At 48.0% G+C, this 22,529-nt stretch overlaps 2 protein-coding genes across 2 annotated transcripts; one reads left to right on the top strand and one right to left on the bottom strand.

Annotated features, from left to right (window-relative positions):
• Positions 1–787: 787 nt before the first annotated feature.
• LOC125547611 (beta-fructofuranosidase, insoluble isoenzyme 3-like) lies at positions 788–3,517 on the bottom strand. Its single transcript, XM_048711431.2, has 7 exons — positions 3,245–3,517; positions 3,099–3,107; positions 2,608–3,001; positions 1,959–2,448; positions 1,440–1,843; positions 1,252–1,345; positions 788–1,154 (listed from the first exon to the last, which is right to left on the bottom strand). The coding sequence occupies exons 1-7, from the start codon at positions 3,414–3,416 to the stop codon at positions 960–962; spliced, it is 1,758 nt and encodes a 585-aa protein (XP_048567388.2). The 5' UTR covers positions 3,417–3,517; the 3' UTR covers positions 788–959.
• Positions 3,518–18,984: 15,467 nt separating this feature from the next.
• Positions 18,985–20,459, top strand: LOC125547612 (uncharacterized). Its single transcript, XM_048711432.2, has 2 exons — positions 18,985–19,397; positions 19,490–20,459. Exons 1-2 carry the CDS (start codon positions 19,131–19,133, stop codon positions 20,216–20,218), a joined length of 996 nt encoding a protein of 331 aa, XP_048567389.2. The 5' UTR covers positions 18,985–19,130; the 3' UTR covers positions 20,219–20,459.
• The last annotated feature ends 2,070 nt before the right edge of the window (positions 20,460–22,529 follow it).

Below are 22,529 nucleotides of genomic sequence, written 5' to 3'. Positions count from 1 at the left end.
TCTTGCAATTAGTAGTAGGTTAGTCCAAATACATATCAAAGTTTGCATAAAAAATAAGATAGTGGCATGAAACATACAAAAAAAAATATAGATACGTCGGAAACTTATCAAGGGCGAGATGTGGCAAGATGCTCACATGTCGCAGAGGTGGTAGGCTGGATGGGATGGCAGGGCCATGGGTTTGGGAGGGGGAGACTGCTGCCAAAAGCCGTGCTCCGACTGAGGCTGGAGTCGTCAATGACGGCGCCTACAGGCACCCTTTTTCCTTGTTGAAGGCATTGATGTTGCGGCCCTCCCTTACTAAATTCGGTCTTCCTTGGACTGAAATAATATGTTAGCATGCATCCACGCTGCTTGAGCACCTTTTTCTCAACTGAGAATATTATCATGCTTGTACAATATTATCAAGGGCTATGCTCAAGGTCAGAGCTTCATATAAGTAGCACTAATAACTGATTATGTTCAACCTTCATATAGCTCCAGCCGTCATGTACCAAACCACATACTCCGCAGAAATTTTACGTTACAGTTGCTCTCACAAATTTCAACCTATTGCTGTTTAGTTACATCTCAGCTTGCAGCCAGGATGAGAAGAACAAACATTTATTTTTCTTAACTGACAATTAAATAACACTACTTATGTGCCTTTTTTATGTACATCAAAACAACACCTTAGAAAATGTGCATGTCAAAACAAGTTAGAAATCTCTTGGAAATATTTAACTGGAAGTTCACCAGCAGCTTGTCGAACAAAGAGGGACATAAACTGATCTGCAATTCTTCAAGGCGAAAATGGACTCATCCACCAAAACCTTTATTCATTCCCATGTTTCCGTGGGCAGCAAGTGTACAACTACATTTTTAACTTCAGCCTCTCCTAATTAATCCATCTCATTTAAACTAATAAGCTGGCTAGCTACGGCTAGGCTACTTCTACTCCTCGATCGTCCAGGCTGCTGCTACTGCTCCAGCAGCTTGTTCATCATGGGGGTCTTCATCTCCCACGCGTGCAGGTTGGTGACCTTGATGTCCGACTCACCGTTGTTGAAGACGAAGAGGTGCGCGTCGTCGCCGATGGCTTTCCTCGGGTAAACCCTCGTCAGGATGCACGTCTTTCCGCCGGCCCCGAAGCTCTCCACCACAGAATGGTCAATCTGAAATGAAGTTCGCGACATGCCTTAGACCCCTCTTTCAACGGTTTAATCCACTCCAGAGCATACACTGATCATGTGGTTACATATATACATATACCAATGTTCTGAGGGCGATCTTCTTGGTCTTGGCTATGTCGACGTTGACAAAGCCGGCGAAGGTCGGCCTGTAGATCTGTGACTCGTACGATGACCTATTTGATAGTGACCATTGGGAATTACTGTTGGATCTGGATGCACGGATAATCCAACATTGCAAGTTTTATACTACCATGTAATGTGACTTACCTTGTCGGGTCATTACACATGAGGATGGCGTAATTGGTGTCGTTGGTCTTGAACACCCTGAAGAAGACGGCTGTCCTCTCCTCGAGGTCGTCGGAGGCCAGCAGCCAGAGCCCGAACGGCCCAACGCCGCCCTTGACGTGCGAGTTGAACTTCTTGCATAGCCCCTGTGCGTCGGTCCGCCACGCCAGGTCGAACTTCTCCGCTTTGTCCAGGTCCCTGATGGCGAACGCCGCCTCCACGTCTGACTGCACGGATTTGAAGCCGGTGATCTCGAAGTACTCGCCGCCCTTGACGGCCTTGTTGCTGACATTTACGTGCTTTGAGCGCAGCGACTTGACCTCCTCCACTGGCCATTGGATCAGCTGTCTCCCGCTTCGCGATAGGAAGATCTTCCTTGGTATCGCCTGAGAAAATCAGCAACAACAATACGTCTCGATCTCAGGCTCTCAGCACATACAGTGGAAAACATACTAGCAAAAGTAATTTTGTTCATGTGCAAGCGTAGCTAGTTCCAGTGACCTGGATGCCGGCCCAGCCCTTGTGGCGGTCCTCGGTAACGGTGTCAGACTCATTGGCCCAGCCCCAGAGCACTCGGCGTCTCTTGGCCGGGTCGAAGAAGGACTTGGAGGCGTAGAAGTCACCATAGTCGTAGCGGAGGTCGTAGTCATTGTCCAGGAAGGCGTGGTCGGGGGTGTACCTCTCCTTGTCGTGGTCGTATGTGCCAATTGTGTAGTAATCGTATCGTGTCAGTTCTAGACTCACCTTGAGCACGTACTTGACCTCCTTGGCCACAACACGGTCGTGCAACTCCACGATGTCCACACCACTCTGGTGGTTACGGCTGCCTCCGGCTACCGCCACAGGGAAGAAGTCAGGGCACTCCCACATTCCTGTGAGTCCCGCGTGCAATGAGTGGCGCGCCTTGACCCACTTCTTGAAGTCTCGGCTCCGGTACAACACCGCGATCCCCCTCATGTTCTCCTTGGTGCCCACCACCAACCTCCAGTGTCTGCACATATATCAGGTACAACATATATTCTTTATGCATACTCACAACACAATATATAGTTTTGGGGGGGGGGGGGGGGGGGCACCGCCCCCTCCCCCCAAGCTCTGGGCCAACTTGTGAAGAAAATTTGTTCGGAGGACGAAAATAAAATGTACATACCCGTCGGGTCCGTACCACGCTGTGGTGGGATCACGGAAAGCGCTCGCGTTGATGCCGTGGTCGGGGCTGATGATTGGATTGTAATCGGGCTTGACCCACTGCCGGAGGTATGGGTCGGAGAGGTTGGCCGGGTACGCGACGTTCTGCACCTGGTTCTTGTGGGGGTCGATGCCGGTGTACATGATGACAGGGACGCCGTTGGGCAGCAGTGTGGCGGAGCCCGACCAGCAGCCGTTGACGTCGAAGGGCATGGTCGGGTAGATCGCAGGCTCCAGCGCCACCCAGTGAATGAGGTCGGTGGAGACGGAGTGCGCCCAGATGATGTTCCCCCACACGGCGCCCTTGGGGTTGTACTGGTAGAAGAGGTGGTACAGCCCCTTGTAGTACATCGGCCCTGCATCCATCCATCCGCACGTAGGTAGGTTTAGATACATGCCATGCAAGCAAATATCCACTCTAAGTTAGTTAGTTACTACACGTACGTTACGTACCATTGGGATCTGATTGGTTGTTGCGTCGTCATGTGAAGGGAAGTAGGTCAATGCCATGCAAACAAAGGAGACGAGGAATGAGTAACACAAAAAAGTGCTCCACAAACACGCAGACGTAGATAGATGGAAAGAAAATACGTAGGCACCATTGATCCAGTGCTTGGGGGGCTGGAAGTGGTAGCCGGTGCGCAGCTCCGTGGCGACCTCCTTGGCCTCCAGCGACTGGAGCTCCGGGTAGACGACGTGCGACGCGTGCGCCGCCGTCCAGCACAGCAGCGACACGACGATCGCTAGCGCCAAGGCCGCCGCCGTCCCCATTCCCTCTCCTCTTCTCTGATCGAGCACCCACCACTCGTACGTACGAGACTAGAGTAGCCTGAAGGAGACGTAGGAGATGAGTGAGTGAGCAATGCGATTGCGGTGTGTGGGTCCGTACGCCGGTACGCAGGGGTATACGTATATATAGTCGGGTTTGGATAAGCAGTCCACATGGGATGGACTGAGGAGGCACTGAGATCCTTCCCTAGGATGGATGGATTCCACGTGGTGGCCGTGCTGTATTGACAGTCAAAGACGACGTGGATAAGAACGCACACATGGAATGGAGCGAACCCAGGTCCTAGTATTCCACAGGGTCAGGGTGGACCGCCGGCGCGCATGGATAGGCCACGGGCTCTCCTCTCCTAGCTACCTAGTAGTGGATGAACCAGCCAGCCGGCGGTACGATTTGACCGTACGTGTCACGACGCCCGGATGCATGCATGTATATCCGCTGGTCCACGGCGAACGTCGCCGCGGCGTGCTGCTGCTTTGGATACGGCGACCGCCTAGCCGCCGTAGGTGGATAGAGGTACACGATGTTTATAATGGGTTAACTTAACTCCGCACGTGCCCCTCCGTTTAATAAATGTAAATTCCGTACGTGTAATAGCTTAGAACTTGATTGATTCGTAAAACACCATCAAACTATCCTAGGCACGTGCTCAATCTGTGATGTTGAAGATGAGTGTTTTTCATTGATTTAGTTTTGCCAAAAAAACAAAGAAGTCGAATGAATACACACATGTGCTAGCATCAATGAATAATGTCGGATTCAGAGGGCCATGTTTGATTTACATGATTTTTATCAGAATTCTTTGACAAAACGTCGATAAAACTCAGTCCACCCAAGAATACTCTAGCCAGCCAACTCTTAATGGCTTCAATTTTGGCCCCATCCACTTCAACTCCCCGTGAAGTTTTCCGCACAAAAAAAAAACTCCCTATGAAGTTACAATATAGCCACGGAAGCCCTACTCGACCAATTCAAAATATGGATCTTTTTAAATACAAATAATAGTTGCACCAAGATGGCCTTTCGCCCCCGCGTCGCTCCCCTGGGGCTACTCGGGTGGCGACTAGTCCAATAATGCTACACGTACGAAGGATTACGGGGTGTTATGGGGGCTGATTCAACGTGGCCATTAATGATTGGGGTTAGTTGTGGAAGCGGACCCACCCTATGAAAATCAGGGGGATGAACGTTTAGTAAATTGGAAGGAGTTTGTAAAGCCCCGTAACTATTCGTACAACTAGCATTTTTGCGACTAGTCCAGTCTCCGCCACACCTCTCCTTTCCTTCGCCCACCTCGTCGTCGCTTGAGAGGGTTGCCAGGCTCGCCTCTCGGGCTCCTGAGGGCGGCGGCGGCGGTGGGGCCTCCTTCGAGTGTTGCTTGCGGTTGCAAGGGTGGCGCGCTCCTGTTGTCTATCTAGTGCAGCAGAGTTCATTCCTGGTGACGGGGTGGCTGACCCGGTGAACATCAACGGGTGGGCAGTGCTTGGGCTTCAAATCGCACAGATCTGGGGCATGAGGGCCATTGGATGCCTCGGCCTGAGTGTGTGCACAGTCGGCCAGGAGAGCTGGGTGGCTTCAACTAGGGTCCGACCACCCATTCTCGGCGGCGGTTGCAGTCCTCCGTCGTGTCTAGGATGGCTCTGGCTGCTTCTTCCCCCTACTTGTCTTGGTCAGCTATTGTTCACATCAAATCCCACAGGTTTTTCTGTTGGGCTTGTTTTCCTCCTTCCTTCAGATCGGGATTTCCTCTGGGACAAGCCGGCCTCAGTGGCGTCGTCTTGGGTGGTGGGTTCGCCGATGATTCAGTGTCCCTAGGTTAGGAGGCGGCCACAAATGTTGGGACTGTAGTCACCGTTTGCCGGAACCAGCAGTGGCGATTGCTACCACCACGGTCATCATTTGTCGGATCCGGTGTTAATTTTGGATGGAACTGTTTTCTTTTTTGCTTCAACTACATTGGGAGGTTTTGTTGCTTAGATTTTGTGCTGCAACACGGCGGTGCTAGTCGACGATGGTGGCAGCCGGAGCCGGTGACGTGGGGGATGCTGCAACCATGGTGTTTGTGCACTGGAACCGGACGGTGTTAGAGACACAAGGGCGACCATGCCGCAATCCCGACGGTCGCGAGGCAGGGGAAGGCAAGTGACAGCACGCTAGTGTTGTCAGATGTGAATAGTGTAAATGCTGCTTTTGTAATTCCAGATGTGAATAGTGTCAATGCTGCTTTTGTAATTCTAGATATGAATAGTGTCAATGTTGCTTTTGTCCTTTTACACTATTCATACTAGATTTCACATCTTTATTTCTCAATATGCGTTTCGAGTATGGATCCGAAAATTTTAGGGGTTGTAGTCACATTCATTGTGAACATTCACATTTTTCTTTTCTTTTTTTGAAAATTTAAAAACATTTTTTCTCAATGTGCGTTTTGAGCTGGGAGCACCGCGATACTTTCACTTGGTTCCCTGGCTGCTTCATAACGCGCGTCTCTCGGCCAAACGCATCGGCAGAAGATTCATGGCAGGAAGTACGGGGCCAAGCAAGCACGCCGTGATTGAGCTCGCGGCACTCCTCGACGCGGCAGGACGTGTTGCCATCACACGGGTAGCAAGGGAAGCTGGCGGAGGCAGGCGGCCGGTTGCCTGGTGGAGTCAGATATGCGGCGTAGGATTGTGAAGAAATTGTTTGTGCGGCGTCGTCGTGGCCAAGGACTAGGGAGTCATGCGACGCACATGATAGACGTATTCATATGCGTATGGATAAATTAGAACCATTATTATATTAGAATCTATAACATGTGAAAGAACTACCTAAAATTACCAGAATGTCCTTGGGCTAAAATCAAGACTGATTCTCGTTAAAGTCGGCAGTATAATGTATCGTAAAAAATCCCTGAAGAAAATCCCTCCCCATCAGTCCACCCAGTGAAGGAGCTCGCTGCCTGTACCAAGAACCTAAACTCATTGCTCATTACATGCAAGTTCTAATGAAGCCTCTGAAGCCCGGCCAAGCCCCAAGGACCAAATTCCTCGTGAAACACTTACTCTATGTGCCCAGAACAGTCTATCGCATTCTGACGAGTACAATGAATCCTATCAAATGCCACGACTCATCTGATGAGGAAATAGTTGGCATCATGAATAATCTGCTATTCAATATCATTCATAGCATTCCTGTCAATTAATATGATTTCTTCATGAGGACTCTGACAAATGTTGCACTCTCTCCGTTTGAGTTGAAGCCTTATGCTCCTTGGATTATGAGATTTCTCAGAATAAGGTCTTCACTCAACTACAAGGTTGGTTTTCAGAATCAGCTCAGCTACCTGCCCCCGATTGAAGTCCTCAAGCAGACTTATACCTCAACTGATGAAAAAGGGAAGGCACATGTTGTCATTGATGAAGGCATTCGTCCATTGGATGGTCAGTTTCACAAAACTGCATCTTATTCCACCAATGATGACTCTGCCACTCATGACTCTGCTGCAAATGCATCCAAGTCAAATCCTCAAGCCACAGCTCCCAGGGTGATGACTGACCGTGAGCTACTTCTTAGTCTTCACCAGAAGGTGGATCGTAATAATAAATGTGTTAAGCGTCAGTTTGGTTCAATTCTTCACAACATGACTGCTAAACATAATGCAGTAAAGAAAAACCATTACTACCTCCATGAAGTTTTCGGTCGCACCTGGGCTGTCTTATCACGTCTGTATGGTGAAGAAAATCTGAAGCAAATGGGTCTCAAGGAGAACTTTTACTGGTCTGCACCTCCACCGAAGAAATTCAAGAAGGTCAAAGTTCCTACCTTGGTGGCCAGCTCCTATTCTTCATCCCGCGACATCGACGAGTATGAAGACTTAGACGACACTGCGGCTGGCCCTACAATGACAAACGGCCCCAACAACGCTGGCGCTCCTCCATCAATTTGATATTCTTCAGGGGCGTTAGTCCTTATTTTCGATCCTTTTGGTCATTCGATGACAAAGGGGGATAAATTTGAGTCTTCAAGCGGGTCTACCTATATGGTCATTTTTTTAAAGTTACAACTCTCATTCTTTCAAAGACTTTGCTGGATCGAGTTGTAACCTTAAACTTTATGGTGGTCTAATATTTTGCCTGAGTTTTTCTGCATGTTTATTCCTCATTAATGTTAATGCATGCATGCTGAATTACATCAGTCACCATATTTCATCATGCATTTCAAATTCTTCATATTATATGTTAAATGCGGTATGAATTACAAGATATAGGGGAAGATCTCCATAATTCTACTCTTCAAAGTGTGCATTGCTTTAAAAGCAAATTCCTCACTATGCACATCTTCAGGGGGAGTTCCTCTATATCTTGCAATCAAATTCCTCAATATCAGTATTTACACTTCATATATTTATCCCCGATGAAAACTTAACCTATATTGTCATCAATCACCAAAAAGGGAGAGATTGTAAGTGCATCTAGTGCCCCTTAGTGATTTTGGTGTACTGAAGACTTATAGGTTAAGGGACTCACGCGTTTGTGAGTGTACACAGGTCTATAAGTATATGAGGAGTTTGATATTTACAGAGAAAGTCGACCCCAAAAAATGAAGTTCTTCAACTGAAGACTTTGTATTTCTAAAGACTTTGAAAGTGAAGAAATTGATGTAATCCTGAAGACTTGGTATTCATTTGAGGAACATGAAGTATGAAGACTTTTGTTTTCATAGTTTTATTTTCTTTTTCTTGAGTCATAGGAAACACCGTACTGTTAAAGGGGTCGAGGAAATACTAAGAAAAATTTTCCATGTGATGCTCAACTCAAAATCCTACACCTATCAATCCCTTCGAGTGAAGCCATTGGAAATCTCATACAGTTCGGTCAATTTCTTCAGTGACAGAGACGAAGTTCTTCTGGTCTTTGAGTAATTTGTTCTGACTGAGGAGTTAGGAATTCGCCAGTGTGGATTGGTTACACGGTGAGGAACATGATAGCCCTGAGGATTTGATACTCAAAATTCCGACCGTTGCTGTGCTATGTGCCAGTTGTCCCAAAATATCTACCCACCTAACGGTCATATCATTGAAGGGCATTTATGTCTTATCATGTCGGGCTGCTCCCTAGGCTATAAATAGCCGCCCCCTATAACCACTAGCTGGTTGGCTACTCCGAGAGAAACTGACACTTGTCATTTGAGAGCATCCCATCCTCCGAGGACTTTGAGTGGAAATCATCAAGTGAGGAAAACCCAAACTCAAACACCTACAAACCCCAAGTGATTGAGCATCACTGAAGAGATTGATCCTGCGTGGATCCGACGCTTGTTACCTTCGAAGACTGTGCATCTTCCAGACGGTTAGGCGTCATGGTCTAGAGCATCCAAGAGGAAATTGTGGATAGCCGAGTGACCGAGTCTGTGAAGGTTTGGAAGTCATCTGAAGACTTACCATGAGTAATTGGGCGAGATCTGTGTGACCTTAACTCAAGGGGAATACGGTGAGAACTGGGTGTTTTGGACTAAGTGTCCTTGACTGGGTGTCCGGGACTGTGTGTCCTCGAGTATAAATACTCAGCCGCTCCAACCAGACGTACAACTGAGACAACAGTTGGAACTGGTCTACCAAATCATTGTCTTCACCGAGCTTACTGGTTCTATTTCCTCAACCCTTCCATTTCCTCTTATCTGTGTTGTGTGCTTGTTCATAACTGTTTGAAGACTTTCTCTATTTCCTTAGTTCAATTTCTTCAGTCCGTTTGTCTTATCCTGTGTTTACGCTTTCTGTACTCTGTGCTTGTTTACATTTCTTAATGAAGACCATGCTCATGCTCTGTTAGGTTTACTTCTGAATACTTATTCCGCTGCAAGTAGTTCTTCACTCAGGAATTTTCTCACCCTGAAATTCTTCAGTGAAGAATTCATAAAAATCGCCTATTCACCCCCTCTAGTTGATATAACGCACTTTCATATCCCCAGCCCATCAGGGTTCAAATCCTGGTGCTCGCATTTATTCCTGGATTTATTTCAGGATTTCTAGCGATGCGCATTTAGTGAGAGGAGACGTTCCCATCGACGACGAGGCGCCTACGGTGACTTCGTAAATCTCAAGATGATATACCGACTCAGTCTTTCGAAGGTGCTCATAGGGGTAGGGTGTGTGTATGTGCGTTCATAAGGGTGAGTGTATACGTGTGTATATGAGCGCTTGTATCTGTACTGAACTTTCCTTTTGGATCTCGACCCGTGACCGTGGGCTGTGATTCATTTCTTTTCCTTGTCGTGTCTGTGAGACTGTCCGGCGGTACACGGGAGTTGTATGGTTCTTTGTGTGCCTCGTGGACAAGAATTTCCATGCCAAAGGTTATTCAGTAAAGAATATGTACCACAATTCTGTCAAAAAGAAAAAAGACTATGCACCACAAGTTTATACCGGAAACCATATTTCCTCCCTCATTTTTCTTAGTTTAATCGAGCCGGGGAGCCTTTCGTGTTGATCTAAAAACAAAACAATATTTCTGAAGATGCTGGAGGAGCCACCCATCGCCGCGTGGAACCCGCGCATGGTGGGCCAGCGGTGGAGCTGGTCGTCCATGGCATCAGAGATGGCCGACGCGGTGGGTGTCAGGTCATGGTCACCCCACGCTGCTGAGCAGGAGCCACGGGAGGAGGTGGTGCAAGCGCCTCCAATCTGGAAGGGACACGCGTGTTCCTTCGTTGGCGCTTCTTCATAATTTGGACGCGGATGACTTCCTCCTCTTCTGGCAACTCGCAAATTTTATCCCGCATTCATCCACGAACTGGGAGAGACCAGTTCGTGGACACGGATGCGGGAGGACGACATCCAACGCAGCAGCATATATTTTGACAACAATTCAAACTAACCAGGCGAAATTCATTCAAACACGGCCGGATTTCACGCGCGCCCTCGTTTGAGAGCAGAATTTGGTGATCCGTGCCATGGCCGGACTACCACCAAAGGAGGGGAAGGAGGACAACAACAGGAAGAACAACTCCGACGATGAGTAGATCCGTATCGATCCCAACTGTGTCTTCGACCGGTACTTTCTCGAGAAGGACGACGGTGGCACCGGGAAGGGCAAGGGAAACCGGGGATGATCTTCTCCACCATAGTCAAACATGCCAAATTTTGGTACTCCAATGGCATATTGTAATGTAGTAGCCGGATGATGTGTAATGCATCGTTTACGTAGTTGTATGAGTTTATATGGATTTGAGATATGCTAATTAAGGTGTTTGATTGTGAGAAAAGAAATTTGAGGCTTGATCAACCGGTGTTCGGACCCGAACGCGTCCGCAGCCATTTAAGGGGTCGGATTTGAGTCCGATGCTTTGACTCGACCCGTGGTTGGTTCTCTCGTTGCGATGACAGCACCACGGTTTGTCAAAACCTATCTGGCCTTCACCGGCGGTACTAGGGACACCATTATTTTTTTTTATTTTTTTAGGACCCTCAAAAGAATTGGCCTTAGTTAGACTGACATCTAGGATGAAAAATCCTTGTCACGGCCTCACAGGGACAAGCCTCCACAGAAGCATAGTGACTTAGTCATAGGTGTTTTTAGCTCATTTCATGTCTGTCTTTCTGTCAATGTCAATCACGCCATGTTCTCGGCTTCCTGTTTCCGCTTGTAATTAAATGCTCTAGCCTCGACGAAGAGATGAACAATCCACGTTGAAACAGCCAAGGCTCCACCACCTCGCCCAGCTTTGCCATGCCTTGTCAACATATTCCCCTTGGGGTTGAGCCTCAAGCCACAGTCCACAGGCTTTTGATAGGTACCAGCACTAGCTCAGTCAGTTCCTTGTTGTCGTGTTGATGCCGGCTGAGCTGACCTCCGAACGGGCAAAGTGGAGAATACTTCTTTTCCCAAACCGGGGGCTGGCGCTGGTGCAGGCCGAGCCAGTGGGCGGGCATGAACATGGCAAGGTATGTGGGTGGTGCTATACTGTGCTGTGCAGGAATAGCCACCCACGTGAAGGAGGCGAACATTCGGTCTATGGGGACATGTGTCCTGGTTATCCAATGGGTCAATAGGTGCATCGCGATTGGCAGATAAAGTAACGTCTGGGACTATACGGTTTGAAGGGAAAGTTGGAAAGTTGATTATTAACCTGACGAACAGTGCTGTACTAGGCGGTGGAACAGGTTGGTACAGGATCTGCCGGCAGGGACGACGCGCTTTCCATCATCCATGGATAAATGCTGTACTGTAGGAACACTTCACCTTTTTGCAAGAACGAGGTCTTTGCCAGAGGCCTGTCGTCAACGTAGCTTGGTTAAGTGGGCGCGTAAGAATGTCTTTGCGTGTGGTACAAATGAACTAAGAGCAATTTTAATGGGGCGACCCATTTCGTTCGCGGCCGTCCGTTTGGGTCGGTGCGGACAAAAAAGCCAGTCCAACGCGCCGACCTAAATGGACGTGCGTCCGCTTTCGTCCGCCTGTCGACCCATTCCCGGCCCATTTTTGAGGCTGATTTGCGTCAGCGCGGACATAAGATGGACGCGCACGCGCTCGCTTTCTTTTCTCACCGGGCCCGCTGGTCGGTGGCACATTGGATTCACACACTCGCTCGTCTGCTACGTCGCCGATGCGGTGCCGAGGACGAGACGTTTCTCGCGAAACCAGATCTCGGCGGAGAAGGCGCCGGAGCGGCGCTCGCGGACTCCGCGAAAATCCGAAGCGCATAGGCAACGGATCGACATGGTGGTGTAGAGGCGGCGAGAGTGGGTGGCCGACAGAGTGTGGAGGGAGCGCCTTCTTTTATAGCGAGCGCCGACAGCGGCGCGCGCTGGAGCGCCAAAACCAGCGCGCGAACCTTTCCCACGTGCTGGAGCGTCAAAATCAGGGCGACGGCACGATGTTAAACGCGCGCGGACATGAAAATGGGTCGGCCCGTTGGGTGCACTGCCGACCCAAAACTAAAAGAGGGTAAACGGCGGGCGGCCGGCCGACCCAAACGGATAAAAAAGCGGACAAAAATGCCGTCCGTTTAGGTCGGCCCGTTGGAGTTGCTCTAAACTGTCATGTTTTGAAAAGATCGGCAGGAAAAAGGGACTAATTAAATAAGTATAAAAAGTAGATTTATTCAGGACTAATTAAATAAGTACAAAAATTAATTGGTAGTATAGCGGAGGGGAATTTGGTTCTTTGTACATATGTATCCTAAATGAAAAACTAAATTAGAAATTCAACAAAAAGTCAAAAATTTATGAATTTTTTTTTTGAAATAAACTTGACCTTTAATTGTACTAGTGAGAGAAGTTTCACAAAAAGAATTTTTCTCTTTGACTTCTTTCCAAAGAAGACAAATTTTCAATCAAAATAGCGTGAATAGTGACATTTAATAGCAAATAAATTTTCCCTTCTATGCTGTGAAGTCAAGGTTTTTTCTTCGTGAAGTCAAGTTTAATCTAAAAATACTTTTGAACTATTTTGACTTTTTATTTAATTATTTATAAAATAATCCCCATATAGGGGGTATATACATGTGGGAGCGAAAGGGGATTTCCCGTAGTATAGCTCACTATTCATTATTTTTATTGAAAAAACATTAGACTGCTTTGATAAAGGTAGTCAGAAGGAGATTTCTTTCTATTGATTATCTACAATGACTACAATAAAAAATCGATATTATATGGAAAAACAATTGCAGAAACTATTGACTTATTGTGGAATTACAGATTTTTGTAGTACAAGGGTGTAGGTGTCCCCATACACCATTGTAACGAGTACAAGAAATCTGCGTCTGCGGTTTTTTTGGTCGGTTTAAGAAACTAGGAAACTATGAGATTAATTATTTTTCCGTGATGATTGTCTGATTGAAGTTGTCTTGCTCAATCCCCGTCGTGTGTAGTGATAAAACATGTGATTGGCTATAGGATCTCCTTTATTGTCTAATATTTAATTACAAAATCTATTGCATGTGGTCTTTGTTACTATTTTATTTTCTGAAGTACAAGGGAAATATTTAGTTATTCCCCAAAAAAATGTACTAATAAGAACAAAGGAAAATGTAATTAATAAATGATGGAAAAAGTGTAGGTTGCTGGTTTAAACGGGGGGAGAATATTGCAGTAACATTATATAATAAGTTTTTGGTGGGGAAAAACCCAATGTTTCCTGGGGAAATATGTACCCTGTAAGGTGATTTTTTTAATGGTTAAACAAAAAGTCAAAATAGTTAACTATTTTTAGAATAAATTGGAGTAACTTGCGCAATAGTATATAAATTTTCACAATAAAAGAAGCTGCATTAACTTCATAGCGAGAAAGCCAGAATTTATTTGCTATTATAGGTCATATTCATAGCAAGGGAAAAAATGAATCTAGATAATTAGTTTTTAGTGTCATGTGGCAGTTAATATAAATGAAACTAGTGCGTCATTTATTATTAGTACTAATCCTTGGCAGGTGAATATGAAACCAAAGTACTACGTAGATGATGTCTGGAGTAATCATATTCATCAGCGAGTAATCAAGTCGCTTATCTGTAAGTGTATGCATTTGTCTCGATGGTGTACAAAGTAAAGAACAACAATCATCCAGGGGAACCGGATCCTCTAACATTCTCAAGGAATGTCATGTAAACTACAGTAATCGTGACATTCCTTCTTCATTGAGAATGTCACGTAAACTACAGTAACCATGACATTCCTTCTTCACATCTATATGGTTAAGCCCAAAATGATTATAATTAATTTGCAAATTACAAATCAATTGTATACATTTACAAAAATTACATACAAACAAAATTATGGTGTAATAAAATTATTTTGTAATTTATTTTGTAATTATGGTGGTCATATTGTTGTTTTTTGTTGGTGGCAGGTAGCTAGCCTATATGCCGTATGTGCCGATCGATGACAGTGGGAATGGTGGGATGTGTGGTGATCTGGGTGAGAAGTTGTGACGCGTCTGCGTTGCTCCTTTGTACTATCTGGTTACGCGTGTCCCTTGTGGTGACACATGTATCCTTTTCTTTTTATGGGCTCTCACGTGTTTGTTGGTGTTGTCATCCAGTGATGGAGCCAAAAGCACTCCACTGTTAATCAATGAAGCAGGCACATGTGCAAAAAAGAACAAAACTTGCGCTTACAATTATGTTCCTCAATGTTTCTAGAACAACATGGACCTGCAATCGTCAACCTTTTATCGCACGTTTGTAGGTACTTGAAAGAGAAGACAACATGAATACATGGACAAACTAGCAATAATGAAATTGATTAAGAACACGGCTTATATATATACCATATATAAGTTTGGGAATGGAAACCACAGTGGTGACCCACAATTTGGCTCGTATATCATGAAGAGCATTGGCAAGGTACTCAATTTGGCTCGTTTATCATGAAGAGCACTGGCAATGTACTCCACTAGTCCACTCAATGGTCCGTCTGACCCTGGAAGTACTTGGCCGCATCGCCATCGCTCGTCGCCAAATCCATATACACATCCTCCGAGCTCCACAGCCGATCCAGGGGGCATACCATGGATCTCCGAACTTCCTCCGCAACATAAAGGATTTCCCAGCTACAATATCCTCGGCTTCCTGCAGCTCCTCCTTCTTTGCCCTCATAGCAGAGCGGAGGTCCTTTCTTGTCGTAGCAGCCTTCTCAAGGTCCGATGCCTTCGCCTGGTTTTCCTTTTCAAGAACCCGGCAACGGTCGGCGGCGGCTTTTAATTCTATGGCCATCTTGGCCATCTTGTCTCGGCTCTCGCCATGTGCGGCCTTCTCGGCTTGCAACTCTTCGGCCGCCTTTAAAGCAGCCGCATTACCCAACCTCGCTTGTTCCTTGGCTCGGGCAAGTTCTGCCCGCAAGGCTTCAACATTGGCAGCCCCATCTGCAGTCACAACATATTAAAGATACTGGCATCATGCTACTCTTCCTATGTGACGTTCACCAGATAATGACACTTACCCCGTGCCTCGTCAAGCCTTTTGTTAACAAGCTCGATGTCGGCGTCTGTCGCATCCAACTGCCGTTCTAAATGGGCAAAGTTGCTAGTCCGGCTAGCCACCGGAGCTTCCATCACCTGCACATCGAGAAAGTATGGTTATTACCTGGGAATATGATCCTCTGTTTGTCGTCGTTTCCGACGACAACCAGAGTCTTAGGGGATACTATCTACACAGGGCACACCTACTATGTGCAGGACTATCATACATTATTTTACGTACCTCAAACCCTGTTAGTAGACTCGTAAAAGCTTTATGCAATCCGCTTTCGGCGGACGAGATTCTCTCCATCACCGTATTCATCAGCACACGGTGTTCATCTAAGATGGCCGCTCGCCCCACCAACTCCCTCAGAAATCCGACCGCACACTAGACGGTGCCGGACTCGTTTGTCTGCTCTCTTCGGGAGCCGGACACTGGGAACTTCGGGGGTCGACAGGATTATCTTCTGGCCTCGCCGAACTCGGAGAGGCCCTCCGCGACGACACTTCAGGGTCGCCCGCTTCCGGAGCGGAGGAGTCCGAAGGGGGCGTTTCGCTCTCTATCATCTCTGGAAGAAGATCCCCCGAAGACGAGCTCATTTGAGAGGGGCTAAGGCCCGAACTGCAAAGATACATGCAGCGGTTATCTTCTCAGAAGAAAATATGACATATCTGTACTATTAAGGTATTTTGGGTCACTTACGACTCATGGGAGAATTGATCCCCTCGCGGACTTTGTGCGGCAACGGCGCCCCCGAGGTAGGACCCTCTGTGGGAGACTTCTTCCCTCGTTTGGAAGTTTCGGCTTCCGAATCCCCGGGCGCAATTCTTTTCCTCTTCTGGTCGTCTTCCTTCATGGAGACGCTCGCTCCCTCGGCTAGAATGGGCAGCGTTGAGGGCCTGCGTCCGCCCGCATTACCATCCATAGTATTTTCCTTTAAAGGCTCCGGGCAGGGTGTGGTCTGGAGCATCTTCTCCAATACCGGATTTTCCAAACCCTCGGGGAGGGGGGCCGAACACCGAATCAACTTCGCCTTTGTTAGCCAGTCCTGGTCAAAAAGCGAACTCTTAGAAATAGCTTCGTAACAAAGGAGAGATAGTACGTTCGGCCGGAAGATGCCTTACCTGTTCGGCGGCGCGGTTGCTACTCAGGCCCGCGTCCTCGGTGATTTCCGGACACTCCACTTGAGGTTCGAAGAACGACTTGTACATCTCCTCGAGCGTCAGGCCGAGGAAATTTTGAATGGCCCGCGGTCCCTCGGGATTAAACTCCCACAAGCGAAGAGGCCGGCGTTTGCAAGGCTGGACTTGGTGAACCAGCATAACTTGTGCTACCGCAACCAAACTGAAATCTCCATTAAAGAGATCTTGAATGCGGCTCTGCAGTATAGGCACGTCCTTGGCCGGACCCTAGCTCAATCCTCTGCTAATCCATGACATCAGTTGTGGTGGAGGGCCCGGGCGGAAGACAGGGGCGGCCGCCCACTTGGCACTTCTAGGAGCCATGATGTAGAACCACTCCTGTTGCCACAATTCAGACACCTCTGGAATGGAACCTTTGGGCCATGCAGCTCCAGTCATCTTGCGTATTGAGGCACCTCCACACTCCGCATGTTACCCCTCGATCATCTTCAGTTTTACTTCAAAAGTCTTGAGCCATAGGCCAAAGTGAGGGGTAACCCGGAGGAAGGCCTCGCACACAACAATAAATGTCGTGATATGAAGAAAGGAGTTTGGAGCTAGATCATGGAAATCTAGCCTGTAGTAAAACATCAAGCCCCTGACAAAAGGATCCAATGCAAGGCCTGGACCTCGGAGGAAGTGGGAGACGAACACGACGCTCTCGTTGGGTTCGGGGGAAGGGACGGCCTGCCCCCGGGGAGGCAGCCGATGCAGAATCTCGGCGGTCAGATATCTGGCCTCCCTCAACTTTTTGACGTCTTCTTCCGTGACGGAAGAAGGCACCCATCAGCCTTGAAGGCTAGATCCGGACATGACTGAAGGTTCGAAGCACCTAACCTGAACTTTGGGCGTTTGAGCTTGAGGTGGGGGAAGGATTCGATTGAGCACGGGAGGGGAAAATAAAAGGCCTCGTCCCTTTATAAAGAGGGTGGATATCGAGCGTCCTCCCCGTGTCCGTTTGGACTTGCCTATGATCTAGGAGTCCTAGAAGCGGTTGGGTTACCCACGCCCGTATTGATGAGAATCCCGGAATAAGGGGACACGATCTCTGCTTTAACAAGACGTGCCAAGGAAACCGCCTCGCATAACACGCTAAGATGGGACAGTAAAACGGTTCGAATAAAAGCTTGGCCGTGGTGTGATGTCACACTACGGAATACGTCGGCAGATTAGATTTGTGTAAACATTATTCTCTCTATGGCAATATGTGGAAACTTATTTTGCAGAGCCGGACACTATCTTTGTGTTCAAAATCTTCTAGAAGTACTTGGAGGAGGAACCCGCCTTGCAATGCCGAAGACAATTTGCGAGCCGGACTCGTCGTCGTTGAAGCCTGGTTCAGGGGCTACTGAGGGAGTCCTGGATTAGGGGGTGTTCGGATAGCCGAACTATACCTTCAGCCGGACTCCTGGACTATGAAGATACAAGATTGAACACTCCGTCCCGTGTCCGGAAGGGACTTTCCTTGGCGTGGAAGGCAAGCTTGGCGATACGGATGTTCAGATCTCCTACCATTGTAACCGACTCTATGTAACCCTAACCCTATCCGGTGTCTATATAAACCGGAGGGTTTTAGTCCGTAGGACAACATACACATCAACAATCATACCATAGGCTAGCTTCTAGGGTTTAGCCTCTCTGATCTCGTGGTAGATCTACTCTTGTACTACCCATATCATCAATATTAATCAAGCAGGACGTAGGGTTTTACCTCCATCGAGAGGGCCCGAACCTGGGTAAAACTTCGTGTCCCTCGCCTCCTGTTACCATCCGGCCTAGACGCACAGTTCGGGACCCCCTACCCGAGATCCGCCGGTTTTGACACCGACAGCGGGCACGGCAACAGTGCCACGCCGCACGAAGATCTCCTCAGTACGGTGTACTGTGACCATGCTTGCCCTTGGAAAGGGGTGGGAGCAGTCTTCACTGTAGCCACTCCCCTGTCCTGTCCCTGTTGATGAGGACATGGGGTTTTGCTGGAATCGTGGGCCGACTCCCCAAGGTCGGCTTCTCTGGAAGTCGCCAGTCAAGAGTCGGCTTATCTGAATTCGTCCCCGGGACTCGGCCGTGAGTGGGCAGTCGGTCGCCTTGCCTGCCCCGATGTCTTAAAAGGTTCTGGAGCTCGGGTTAGCCTACAGTGGCCCATTACTCCGACAGTTCCTCAATGTTTCTAGAACAACATGGACCTGCAATCGTCAACCTTGTAGGTATTTGAAAGAGAAGACAACATGAATACATGGACAAACTGACAATAATGAAATTGATTAAGAACACGGCTTATATCTATACCATATACTCGTTTGGGAATGGAAACCACAGTGGTGACCCACAATTTGGCTCGTATATCATGAAGAGCATTGGCAAGGTACTCGATTTGGCTCGTTTATCATGAAGAGCATTGGCAAGGTACTGGTACTCCACTAGGTTAATGCTATCCAGGACCGGTCAATGAGGAAGGAAGGAAAGCATTTTTAGTCTACTTGGAACAGTGTGGAACTTTTGTTCTTGGACCTCTCCACTTCTCTCTCTCTCTCCCATCTCCTGCTAGAAAGGTTTTCTTTCCCCAAAGTCCGGCCAGCCAGGATGCAGGGCGCCGCCGCCGAGGGGAGGAGCAGGGCTTCGCCGGACCAGGCCGACGAGGAGAGCGCCAAGAAGCCGCGCCTGGACCTGCCCGACGCCCGCGTGAAGCAAGAGCTCGTCGCCGGAGGAGGGGAAGGGAGCCCCGTCGTCGCGGCGGCGGCGGCGGCGGCGGCGCCGTACAGCCCGAGAGAGGAGCTCGCCGTGAGGATCGACAAGCGCCTGCTCCACTGCCACCTCTGCACCCTCCCCTTCAAGCCCCCCGTCTTCCAGGTTCCGCTCTTTCTTTCCTCGATTGGCGCTGGTGAAAGCTCGATTCTTTCCTTCCTCAAGATTCGATTTGTGCTCCTCTCCTGCTGCTGCAGTGCAAAGCCGGGCACCTGGCCTGCGGCGGCTGCGTCGCCCAGCTGCCCTGCGGCCAGTGCAAGGTGTGCGTCGACGGGGGCGGCTTCTTCGACCCCTGCCCCGCGCTCGACGCCGTCGTCTCCTCCACCAGGATCGAGTGCCCCAACCCCGGCTGCACGAGGTACGTCACCTACCACGAGGTCGCCGACCACCAGACCGCGTGCCCGCACGCGCCCTGCCGCTGCACCGAGCCCGGCTGCGGCTACGTCGGCGCGCCGCAGGCGCTCGCCGGCCACCTCCACACCGTCCACTCGGTGCCGGTGCGCGCCCTGCAGTACGGCAAGGCCAGCCAGCTCCGGCTCCCGGTCTCAACGCCGCGGCTCGTGCTCCTCGGCGACGACGACAACCGCGTGTTCCTCCTCACCGTGGGCGCGCTCGGCGCCGGCGTGACCGCCGTGTCCGTGGTGTGCGCCAGGGCCAGCGCGGCGACGCGGCCCCGGTTCGCGTGCAAGATGTGGGTCAACCTCGAGGCGGCGAACTGCGGCAAGGAGGACATGGTGCTGGTGGACATGCACATGAGGAGCAGCTCGTCGCCCGGCGCCGTGGTCGCCGCGGGCGAGCCCACGTTCCTGATGGTGCCGCCAATGTACCTGGTGCCAGCAGCAGCAGGGGATGGGGCTGCGTCCATGGAAGTGCCTCTGCACATCCGCATCGACAAGCTCTCCCCTTGGTCCGACGCATTGGTGTGATTAGCTCCAGCACTCAAGGCAGTTCGTGGTTGCTTAGTATTTTGGTGTTCCAGCTTAAACTAAGTATTTGGGTCATGTTATAATTAGGGGATGCAGTTCATCTTTGATGGTAGTCCTAAATCATTGTAGGGTACTTACCTAAATCGGAGGATATTAAGCTTGGTGCTAATCGGAGGATATCTTCTTCCGGTGTTATGTCATTCCAACTTGCAAGCATTTCATTTGCATCTGTTGCAATCTATCTATCTCAAGTCAAGAGCAGAGCTCAATCTCATGTCAAGAAATGTTATCCATGACACCAAAGCGACGCTTAATGCGGGTTTACTGGAGCATAGCAAGGAAGAAAGGAGGCCTTCTGTCAAACAATCTCCCTTCTTCTTTTTTTGCGGGACTGTCAACTCTTCTCTATGTATGAATTTGAATATTCAACATGCATGATACCTAGCCAATGTTGATGAAGCTTCTCTCAGAGTCTTCCTAAGGAATGGATCAAGCAACCATTCCATATTTGTTCAAGCGTCTGCTATGAAAGTTTGTTCAGTTTTGCAGGCACAAGCAAATCAATGGGACTTCTTCTAGTTCTAGCGGCTGCAGTCGTCAATGCTTTGAACTGGAACACTGTTTCTTTTTTCCTCTGATTGCAGGACCTCGGTACAAGTTCCGGAGGCCAAGGATTTGATTTGGCATCCTGGACATTGGAGCATACGACATGCTTTGTTGATTTCTTTGATCTTGTCTTCACTCTTCATTCTTACATGATTGAGCACATTGCAAGGAGCAAAAGTCTTATGGCTCATAATCTTGCTAAGAAAGCCTCCTCTAGCTCTACTTTTCTTTGCAGCAAAGGTTCTAGATGTAATTCCAAAAGGTCTTTTCAAGCCATCTCCTTCCTAAGGGGGAAACTTATGTCTGTACACTCCTTAGATTGCTAATAATAAAGTGTTAAGCCCTCTCTGAGGGCTGGAGTTTGCCCCCAAAAAAACTAGTAACTTTTACTACACATGGCCACAATTCTTCTTTTATATGAATGCGCTTTGTTGGCAAAAAAAACCATTTTCTAACAAAACAATCTTTCTATATTAAAATAAAAGCAAGTCATCGACACTATAAGAGTAAACATCTGCTGGGCATATGTTTACTCTAACAAACTGTTGGTATTGACTGATGGGCATGGCATGCGTTTGTATAACTCCCAAAATTTTAGATCCGACTCACTGATTTTTGATTTATTTTTTGGTTTTATTGATAGCAGAAGACTACGTCAGCTAGTGGAGCATGAAAACGCTTGCTTTTTTTAGCTGCCCCTTTTGATTTTCCGCCCGATGCATGTCGGCATATTTAAAAGCGGGGTACCCCGAGCGTAATTACAAATGGACCAGCCCAAAAAGCCACGTCGGTAAGGCTTTTTACTTCAGAAACGGAAAAAATTTGGACGTCATAAAAATATGTAAAATTTTGAAAATTCGAAAGTTATTTTGGATTTTGAGTTTCAAAGGTCAACATTTTTTATTGATTTTAAAACGAATTTAAATTTTAGTTTGAATTTGGCTTGAAATTTCAGGGTTGCAAGTATTTCAGACTCCACTGAAATATGCGAGATTTTGTTGAAAATTTGAATCCTCGGTGCGAGAAGAAACTACACTGGAATTCCTCTTCACAATTAATACTACAACATCCCAGAAGGAGCTAATTACGTGGCGGCATGCGGACCTTTGTGTAGGTTTACTGTCAATTTAAAATACCCTGGTTAAACTTGATCTACCAAAACGTCAGCAGTGACGTTTTGGGACGGTGCTAGGTGTCACGAACACGGGCCTCCTCAACACACCTGCCTCACGTGTAGACAACTTTCACAGAGGCCGTGTGAGGTCACGTTTTCGTCCACACATTTAATGTGAGTGCAGGCTATGGCGCATAGCCTACCGCTATCGGGGGTGACAAGTGTCGAGAAGTCCGCCTCGGTCATCAAAGACGACTTCCCCACACAACCGACACTCTCGGTCAAGCCTATCAACTCCACATGCTCCCGCATGGACTTCCCGAAGTTGCTCTTTCATGGGGACATCAAGCAACATATATCTTTTTATATTACAGAGTGTGATTTAAAAAAAATCAATTTGTCTCATGCAAGCGTTTGATTGCATATATATATATATATATATATATATATATATATATATATATATAGTTACTATTCATCACCCAGGGTGCATAATAAATTATTCTTCACCTGAGGTAATCTTACGATTATTTCATAATTAAATTATGTTTCAAATTCAAATAGTTATTTTCATATTGATTCATTACGTAA

This window comes from Triticum urartu, chromosome 3A, assembly GCF_056163025.1.
Source record: "Triticum urartu cultivar PI428250 chromosome 3A, HENAU_Tu73, whole genome shotgun sequence".
Lineage (NCBI taxonomy): Eukaryota > Viridiplantae > Streptophyta > Magnoliopsida > Poales > Poaceae > Triticum > Triticum urartu.
This window is presented reverse-complemented; position numbering and strand designations above follow the sequence as displayed.

What these genes read in the sequence shown, in the direction of transcription:
- LOC125547612 (XM_048711432.2), top strand. Translation starts at nt 19,131, where the DNA reads ATGCAGGGCGCCGCCGCCGAGGGGAGGAGCAGGGCTTCGCCGGACCAG. An exon ending in TCAAGCCCCCCGTCTTCCAG is followed by an intron (nt 19,398 to 19,489) that starts GTTCCGCTCTTT and finishes CTGCTGCTGCAG; the next exon opens with TGCAAAGCCGGGCACCTGGC.
- LOC125547611 (XM_048711431.2), bottom strand. Translation starts at nt 3,416, where the DNA reads ATGGGGACGGCGGCGGCCTTGGCGCTAGCGATCGTCGTGTCGCTGCTG. An exon ending in GCGTGGTACGGACCCGACGG is followed by an intron (nt 2,449 to 2,607) that starts GTATGTACATTT and finishes ATATATGTGCAG; the next exon opens with ACACTGGAGGTTGGTGGTGG. An exon ending in AGATCGCCCTCAGAACATTG is followed by an intron (nt 1,155 to 1,251) that starts GTATATGTATAT and finishes ACTTCATTTCAG; the next exon opens with ATTGACCATTCTGTGGTGGA.